This window comes from Sceloporus undulatus, chromosome 3 (genome assembly GCF_019175285.1).
Source record: "Sceloporus undulatus isolate JIND9_A2432 ecotype Alabama chromosome 3, SceUnd_v1.1, whole genome shotgun sequence".
Lineage (NCBI taxonomy): Eukaryota > Metazoa > Chordata > Lepidosauria > Squamata > Phrynosomatidae > Sceloporus > Sceloporus undulatus.
Window position 1 is genome coordinate 72,365,973 of NC_056524.1, and position 9,934 is coordinate 72,375,906.

At 37.8% G+C, this 9,934-nt stretch overlaps 1 protein-coding gene across 3 annotated transcripts in view; it reads right to left on the reverse strand.

Moving 5' to 3' along the window:
* Nucleotides 1-661: 661 nt before the first annotated feature.
* The window catches only part of LOC121925395 (cystathionine beta-synthase-like protein), a 59,078-nt gene continuing 49,805 nt past the window's right edge, over nucleotides 662-9,934 (reverse strand). For 2 of the 3 annotated variants that reach the window (XM_042457495.1, XM_042457496.1), the window contains 3 exons: nucleotides 9,183-9,291; nucleotides 5,703-5,787; nucleotides 662-1,655 (listed from right to left, as the gene is read on the reverse strand). In XM_042457495.1, the coding sequence (XP_042313429.1) occupies nucleotides 1,522-1,655; nucleotides 5,703-5,787; nucleotides 9,183-9,291 (328 nt within the window). In that variant the 3' untranslated portion in view covers nucleotides 662-1,521. Of the gene's footprint in view, nucleotides 2,176-5,702; nucleotides 5,788-9,182; nucleotides 9,292-9,934 lie in introns of all 3 variants that reach the window. The other variant, XM_042457497.1, reaches the window with a different exon arrangement.

Sequence of the window (9,934 nt, forward strand, 5' to 3'; positions counted from 1 at the left end):
AGAAGCTGCACCAAAGCCATGCTCCAGTCCCAAGGACTGGAGTGCAGCTTTGGCGCAGCTTCTGGCCTCTTAAGATAAAAGTGTCATTTAAACAGCATACCTCTGAAGTGATCCGAAGCAGCTTTATTTTGGCCTGTCCGTTCAGGCCCATACCAAGGATGTATGTTTAATACCCAGCCAACTTCAGCTGCATTCTTACAAACAGCCTCATAATCAGGCACACCAACACACATCTGCCAAGGAGAGAGAAGAAACAATATCCCAGCCTATAGAAGCAGCATAAAAACCACAGAAGATGAGTACCAAGCAATGACATTAAAAGAAAAAAAGAAAAAAAAGAAAAACAGAAAACAGAAAAATCGGGTTCCCTTTTTGGATTTCAATTTATGGATATTGTTTCCTGAATGTCTATGAGCTTTCAGACTTCCAACTTTTTAGTGCCAAAGATCCCAGCTTGACTGAAAACTTCTTAGGCAGATGCAATTGATGCCATGATCGGGGCTAATTACCTGGCAATTAGAAGAAATAATACTGAACCCTCGCTTTTCTTCCTACCCATCTCTCAACAAGGCTTCATCTTGAGGGCTCATGCATATTCATTGAAAAATGCTTCCAAAATAAGCAATATAAAGCAAAAAAATAGCCAACCCTCTCCACTATGTCAGAAATAATCAGAATTTATTTAGCTTTTTATACAGCATATGGAACAATGATGACACAAGAACAGAACTTTAGCATATCCTTTTCACAATACTAAAGAGCCCCAAATGCTAATGCTCAGAACAAGATCTCAGGGCTAAATTTTTCTGCTATAAAGGGGGACCAACCTGACAGAACATAAAAGATCGTATCTAGTAGTTTTTATACCTTTCAAAATCTGAGCTCTATATTAGTGAGCTTCTATACACATAAGTGTGCAATGGTTTATGGCAAGAAGGGTCTTCTGACATAGACCACAAGTAGAGCTATCCCTGGAAAAATTAACAATATCAGTAACATGATTCTTAAAAACTTCCAGTACAAGTTATATGATGCCACAAAAGGAAAAACATAATTCAGATTGACAAATTAACTTGAGAAAATAAAAAGTCAAATGCCTTTGCCTTTCCACTATCTCCCATTAAGTCTAAAGGGTTTTATTACCAAACTTTTAAAAAAAAAGTAACATTAGCTATTCAGCCATGTTCAAAATATAGAGAAAGTTGACACTGTGTACAGAGTTACTGTTTAAGTATACAGATATACACACATACACCTGAACTAAAAATCATAATGAAAACTTTTAATTTAAAATTAGCATTACAATTCAGGAAATTTGATTTGGTCTTTGCAGAATAGCAAAATATACAAATATTGACATTCAGTGTTTTATAGTACTTTAAAGTCTAAGACACTTGTCCCACTACCTTTGAATGAAGGACTCTACTGCTGGTTTCTCCCAGAAGACAGAATATGTTTGGCATCCACCCCATTCCTGTTCATGTACAGTAACTTTATAATCCTAGACAAGCATGAAGGAGGTCATCCCACACAAGTCATGTTAGGACACAGATGTGTTTTCATATGTCTGTCATATAGAAGGCAGACAGGAGGAAAAGTCACTGTAAAGTTGGTAAATGAAGCATTAGGTATCCAAGACCATCTTTTTTCCATGCCTGTTAACACCAATGAAATATAAAACATAGAATGCTGAATTTCCAAAAAGAATGCACCTATGAAAGCAGGAACACTGTGGCTTAGGAAAATCCCCACAAAGTCACTATTACTTTCCTTGATGGCCTGGTTACACAAGTCATTATACAAGCATTTCTCCTCCTGCTTTGTTGTGTGAAGATGGCATCCTCTCAATATTAGCAATGCTGAGCACTATCACAAATGTAAGTGTCTTATATGTTGAGGTATCTATTACAATCTAGAGGTTAGAACTGTAATGACTTGGTTTATATGTTTAAACCTAAACTAGTTTTTGGAGCTGTTGTAACAAAAAAGGAAGGGAGGGAAAGAGATATTTTAAAAATACAATGAAAAGCCACTATAGCAACTGTCTCCAAAGATATTCTTGAAGTTAGGTTGCCTTTTTCTGCTGTTCGCGGGCAGTCACAAAATTAAGCAAGTCAATTGCCGTGACAACACCAAACACCATTTGCCTTTTACTGGAATTACCATCGCTGTGATCTAAAGAAGAGAAGAATGTACAACAGATAATTTTTTAAAAAAATCCCAGTTCTAATATATTTCATTTTCACAACACCGCTTTAAAGTAGGCAGTTACTACCTACAGAATATATCTTATAAGAGAGTAACCATTTATTGACATCTGGAGAAATACTCCCGGTCTAGAGATACCTACACAAATGCATAAGCTTGTGGCACATTTTTCATTACAACTACTGAACTGAATGCCCAGCAGGCACACCCTAGCTGTGCACTGATGTCAGACCTCTGAACTATTCCTTTTTTTTTTTCTATAACCACCCAAATTCCAGATTTTGGGTAATAGTCCAAAAAAGCAACTTTCTAAGTTTTGAAACAGAACTTAATGTTTTCAAGGCTAATGCAAGGAGAACTGATGCTTTGCCTTCCTTGTTCTGCTTTAGAAATGAGACCGGTTAATGCAGTTTGCACTTTGTGTGGAGCTACTATGACAAGTGATATATGGTTTGGATCCAAGTTTGAAGAACCGTATCTCCCTAGAGGCTAAAAGCTTAGATATACTCACCGCAAGCTTGAGAAACAATAAGGTTGAAATTGTTAAAGAGGAATGGGAGTGTTTAAATATGTATGATGGAACGAAAGCATTATAATTAGGAATCAGGATATTATAGGGAATATATAATATAATATATCAAAATAGATAGATCAAAAATATACTTTTTCCTCTTCCCTTTTTTTTTAAATAAAAGAGAAAAAATGTGTTTAAATGAAGGGAAAAATAGTATGTATATTTATTTTGTTTCTTTTTCTTTCTCTTTTCCCTTTAAATATATATTGCAGAGGCTACATATTTAACCACAACCTAATGGGAGTACCTTATTTTAAATTAGAAAAGAAGCGTACCATTTGATCTCCTGGAAGTGTTGAGAATGTATTAATCTATAGAATCTCAGATAATATGTACACATATTGTGTTTGTTTGGTTGTTTTGCAGTTTGTGTTTATATGTAACATGTGTTTTGTAAGTCGGTTTATATTTTGTTTTCTAATAAAAATTAAAAAAAAAAAAAGAACTGTATCTCCCTTTATGAGTCCATTAGAGCACTAAGATCATCCAGAGAGACCCTTCTCTCTGGCCAACCACAGGCTTGTTTGGTGGAAACAAGGGAGAAGACTGGTGGCTACTTCCAGACTTTGGAGCTCCCTCCGTAGAAAGGCCAGAATGGCCTCATATCTGCTCTCCTTTCGACTGCAGGTAAAAACGTTTTTGTGTAGTCAGGCTTTTTCAAACTGACAAGGGTTGGGCTTTTAAATGTTGTGCAAATCAGTTATCAAGGTCTGTATATAGTTTTTTAATACATTTTAATATTTTAAATATGTAATGTTTTTAATTGTAGTACTTTTAATTTGTTGTTAGCCACCTTGAATCCCTATACTGAGAGAAAGGAAGGATAGAATTAAATGAATAATCAGGGAATAGAGTATACAATCATTGCCAGATGCTAAGGACCACCTCAGTGAATTCCTTCTCCTAACCTCAATCTGTACAAATCTACACAAACTGCAGTAACAACAGTTGGTCTGGGCAACTGAAGGATAATTTGCCCCAAAACACTACATCACCACAGAAGCTAAACATTGGATTGAAAGATAAAATCATGTTAAAGAAGGTTAATGGACAAAACATTTTTGGCAAAGGGTGAGCAATGTGCCACAAATACAAGAAAATCACATCAGGCAAATGTTTTGGAGCCTAGGACATTGTGGCATTCTTCCAATGGCTAGCTCTCAGTTCAAAATACTGAATATTTGATTCTTATTCACTGTTTTAAATTGGGGTGGGCAACTTTGGAGAGCCTGGGGACTTTCAGTATCTCCCCAGATCTTAGAAGGCTACCTACCTTTGGCCATTGATTTTTATTAATTTTATTCTTACTTCCAAAAACTTCTCCATAACCTCTGAGGGCATGGGAGGCAAACTAACCATGTTTTGGACTACTGAGATGTTTTAGGCCCAAGAGAGCCCTTTTTTCCTGGAAGAACCTATCTCCTGGACCTAAAACAGCCTAATTCCTCTAAATGTGGCAAAATTGCCAGCCACATCCCCTGGGCCATTAGAAACAAAACCTTTCTGGGTGTGTGTTGCTGACTTGGTCACAAAAAATAGCCTTAGGCTATACACTCCTGCTTTTAAATATCTGCCTTCAAGCCGAGAAGTTTAAAAACCAAGGACTGCATCAAAACGTGCCCTTCAACTGATGGAAGAAATCATTCTACTAGGAGAAAGTTCCTTCCACCAAAGGAAGGGAACCTTAGGATCCATCTCCAAGAAGGCATATATGAGAAGGTTAAATAAATAATTATCATTCTTATATGCACATGAAGGCACCAAAGTTTGGAAAGAAGGTGGAATGTTACATAGGTATATTTATTCATTTATCTTAAAAGGGTAAGGTCAGCTTTCTGCCCTAATACTTCAAGGAAGTTAACAAATAAAACCATGAACAAAACAGAGGAGGTTCTGACCCACAAGTCAGTCAAAAACTATTTTGTGTCACTAACAATGACAGTGCTTTTATTTTAAAAATGATAAACAAAGCATTCTCATCCAAAATTAGAAATCAACAGGCTCTAAGTCAGTGCTGCTGAAAGTAGTTATGGGGATTAGTTAAGTGAAAGAAGTGGTTAATTTAACTTTTCCCAGAGGGTTTCCCTGATAGTTCTACAATCTAGGACACTACATGGAGCTGTATTTCCCTGTTGAAACTCTCAGACTTCTTGTTTGAGAGACAGAGAGTAATGTGCTTTCCTACAAGGCAAGCTTATTTAGGAATTAGAACTCCTGGAGTTCTTTTGTTCATGGAGGCATTTTCAGTGCACTTGGAATAGCCAACAAAAGCCAATTGACTGCAGGAAATAACAAGTAAGTAGAGACATTGATGCTAGTGAAAGTGGGTAGACCACACTGCTACTGATATATTAGTTGCATTTTATGAGGTATAACTATAGATGGGGTGTGAGAGTAGGGGCATTGCCATCATATAAGAATTCTGCCCCCTCAATTAAAATTTTGACAGTGCCCAAATGTCTACCACTGCAGAAGATAAGACACTGAAAATCGTTCAGTTTCAGATCGCTTATTTTTTCTGTGTTCACATTCCCTTGGTAACTCTGCCTGTCCCTTTTCTTTGGGTACATAAACTGTATTTCTGAACACGCAGCTGAAGTTTTAAATTACTACAATACTAGAAATGTAGGGTCTAAGGGGGAAATTTCTTGGGAGAGCAGAATTCTTATTTGAAAGGACAATACCCTCAACCTGCTACCTCCCTGCTTTAAGTCCATTTCATTAATAAGAAAGGACATGAGCCACTCAACTGGGGGAATCAGTAGTAATCAAATGTGGCACTGATCATATTATTCTTTGATTACAAAGTGCTTTGACAGTGTTTGATAGAAAATCAATTCACATAGATATGCAAAAATGGCAGGCTCGAAACATGCCAATTGAAGAGATACAAAATGTTCCAGAGAACCCTTCTACTTACACTGAATCTGTTCATGTACCACTAGAGCAAAGTGGTCTATTTCCAAAATATGAGACAACTTTCCCAAGTTGTCCTGCAGCCGAATCTGGAAAGAGAAAGACAGCCCATTTTTTAAATGTTTGCACAGATAAACATCCCAGTTTTCACCACACCTGGTACTTGGATAATTGTTTTTAAAAAAATAATACTTGAGTTATAATAGTGAACATCACATTTTGCTAATTTGTAGGGACTTTTCCTATTAAATTGTTGTTTCAATGAAAACTGGAAAAGAAACGGGAGGGGAAGATTCCAAAACATGGTTATTAAAAAGCCATGATGAAATTCAAGTGTTCTCTCCATTTGATACCCATCAACTGAAAATTCAAAGGCTCATTCAAATAATAGAGGCTTTGCTTCAAAGAGTGGACAGTCTGGGTTGGAAGCAGCAGCTTGTGGATAATTTAGAAGAGTGAGAATAATTCTGAAAGCCTAATGCCAATTGTAAGGGGGAAAAAGCAAGGCTCCCTATTCTGAATTTAATTTTTTAGGATGCAAGATAATAAAACATCAAACACTTGGGAGAGTAATGGCACTACAGGGCAGTTACGTACCACACAGAACTGTACTGTTCTTCCACCAAATTTAGCAGTAAGTCTGGAGTACTGGTTTGACTCCCCCTCCCCGCTCTGATTTATGCCAGTGTCTACAAACAATATTGCTTTTACTGGTGGGTGTGTACACATGTAAATTTGTACACCAAGGAAGCAACACTGCATTTCTATTCTGTTCTTCCACTCTGTATGTAGAATGGATACAACCTTGTTGCATATCAGGGACAGAAATAATGTGGCCACCTCAGCCTTACCCTCAACTCTCCCTAGTCCACCAAAGACGTTAATTTTTTTATCAAGGTATTCTTTCCCCCCAAAATATTCATCTCCTGCTCCTGGAGGGCTCTAGGCAAGATTAATTGTGTTTAAACCCAGCCCGGCCCCAGAAAAATGGCTGAGGAACCTGAAAGAAGTGATTTTCAGTTGATTTGTGGCTGAAAATAGGAGAGAAGGGGCATACAGGTCAAGTCTCCTTTATCCAGAATTCCGAAATCCAAAATACTCTAAAATCATCCACACAGGTGGCTGAGATATCACACCTTTGCTTTCTGATTGTTCAGTAAACCCAAACGTTGTTTCATGAATACAATTATTTAAAATATTGTGTATTAAATTACCATTAGGCTATGTGTATAAAGTGTATATGAAGCATAAATAAATTTCATGTTTAGACCTGGATCCTATCTCCAAGGTCATTAAATACTTGCAAATATTCCAAAATCAAAAAACAAACAAACACAAAATTCAAAATACTTCTGTTACCAAGCATTTCAGAGAAGGGAAACTCAACCTGTATCAGGGAAAACTGCTTCCTACACCTACCATTGCTATCCACCAATGTCCCTTGCGAATGGATGAGACAGAAGCACACTATTATGAGTGAAGTCAGCTGAATAGAAATCTGGTTCTCATAGAAGAGAGGAAGAATACATGGCCTTCAAAGATACTGTCTAACAGCAAATTCACCATTCCTCATCATTGGCTCTATGGCTTACTAGCTCTGTGACGTCAGCAAAAAACCCAACCCACATACAAAACCCCCAGAATAGTTTTGTTGTTAATGGGTGGAAATTTTCTTTAGAAGAAAAAACAAAAAAGGTAAACCCTTGTTCTTTTATGCTTTTAAGCCAATCAATCCATCTCAAATGTAGACAGCTCACCTATGCACCAGGTTGTTAATTTCTTTAAAAAGACGTTGGGGATTTTATTTTTATTTTTTTTTGTAAGGGTAAAACTGCTCTTGGGATGAACAGGGTAGTTCATGGTTAGGTGACATCACAAGGTTTAGTTGAAACCAGTAGAATACATAGTTGGCTTGAATGTCAGCTCTCATACAATTGGATCTCGAAGCACTAAAGATCCCTTTGTATACTGATATTCCAGACTATCACGAGGCCCAAACAGACAGGCCAAAATAAAGCTGCTTCGGGCCACTTTGGAAGTGTGCTGTTTAAATGGAGCATGCGTCCTAAGAGGCCAGAAGCCACACCAAAGGCACGCTCCAGTCCTAAGGACTGGAGTGCAGCTTTGGCGCAGCTTTGGGCCTCTTAAGATGCATGTGTCATTTAAACAGCATACCTCCAAAGTGGCTCAAAACAGCTTTATTTTGGTCTGTCTGTACAGGCCCATGGCTATGTCTCTGAATTCTACTCTCATACAATAATTTGGGACAGGGTAAGTCAAGTTCTGGACTGAAAGATATGTCAAGACTGGATGCTTTTATAGCAGTTCCAGAGACAACATGATGTAGTAGTTTCAGTACTGAACTGGAACTCTGGGAGATCAGGACTCAAATCCCTTCTCAGCCATGTAAACCTCCTGCGTGACCTTGCACAAGTCACACACTGTCAGCCTTAGAGGAAGGCAATAGCAAACCTGCTTTGAACAAATTTTATCAAGAAAACCCCATGATAGGATTGCTAGAAATAAGCGTTAGCTTGAAGGCACAGAACAATAACACAGCAACTCCACTATTCTACAAATGTAGTATCTTATCTCTGCCCTTATATTCCTTCACAGGCAACCTAGATCCACTAATTTATGTGTCCAAGTTGAGGTGGCCCAGGTAAGAAGACCCACTGCTTTAGCCACAAAAAGAAACATATCCTAGTGTCCTCATTCCCCCCACCCCCGCCCTCCATAGAGGAGAACAGAAGACTTGGTAAACCTGCCTACATCACACATAAACCAACTTTCTGTCCTATTCTTGGCAGTACCAATCAGGTCAATTGTTGTTGCTGTATGCCTTGAAGTAATTTCCGACTTTTGATAATCACAAATTATAGAAAAGAGATGCTATTTTGCTGAATTACGCACCAGATAATACATTTTGCACGATGATTCATTTGATAGCTAGAGGAGAAAAACAAGTGATTCGCTATGTCCCAAAAGCATATAGTAGCATATTCTCTTAATCCAATTGCTAGTCCCAAGAGAGTAGACTTATTGAATCAATTAATGAATGATCAGTCAGAAATTACATAAACCCATTTGAAATGGTCTGTAGACTAATTCAATAAATCATTCATTTATATATACATAAGCCCCACTGATTCAATGGGCCCAGCAATTGGGTTTTGGCCACAAAAGGATTAGGCAAGTGTTTACAATGTGTTAATCTAATGTTAAAAATAAAATGCACGGCTGTTACTGATGCTGATCTAAAAGTTACAAAACAACCCTTTGTTAGCAAATCATTCCCATAAGTTAACTGGGATTTGTGGGGAAATCAACATACTGCCTACACATGGCAATTTGCCCTAAATTGACAGTGTGCGTTGTTTCTTGAATTGGCACCAGACAGTGTAGTACTGTATTGCAGATTTTGCAGACTTTCTTAAATAAGAGTGTGAGTGGGGAAGGAAGAGACACTAGAAGATTCAGCTACCTTTTTGAACTGCTTGTAGATGACTTTATGGACTTGGTCCGATGGGCGTACTTTGCCAGCAAGCACTGAAGAAAGCATGTTGCCCAGGGTTACCATTCCCAAAATCACTCTGAAAAGAAGACACAAGCACAGCAGGTCAGATAGACTTTTTACTAAATGAGCGATATGTTCTTCCCTTCTACTCAGTTTAATGCTTTAAAACAGTATTTTCAGATTCCCTCTTAATTTCAAATTAAGCATCCCCCCAAATTGCAAATGATACATCACATGTTGAATATAATGCCATCCCTACACCCACTAACTTTTTAAAAAGAAAAGCCACTCTCAGAGGGGAAATTTAGGCTGCGTTCCCACTATGATTTAAAGAAAATTGCTGATCCAGTTATATGACCATCATTCCCATTTGAAACTGGTTCCGATCTTACTGTGATCAGTTTCAATCACGATGAAGTGAGGAAAACACAAAAAAACCCTGGTCTTTCCTGACACTAGTTCTTTTGAAAAAAATGATTCCGAAGCATGTTCAACAAGTGGGAACGACGAATCTGAATCACATCATTTTAGAGGGGAGGGACTAATGGCAAAGGTGTGTTTATCATCCCTCCTTAGTTTTTGGTAGATCCTCTCTCTATTCTCTCCCCACCCACACACACTGCCTTTGTGCTTATGGTGTGACCTATGGGCACATGATTTTTTTTAAAAAAAATAGAATATTCATTGATTTTGCAACTACTTGTAATTACTTGGGTGGC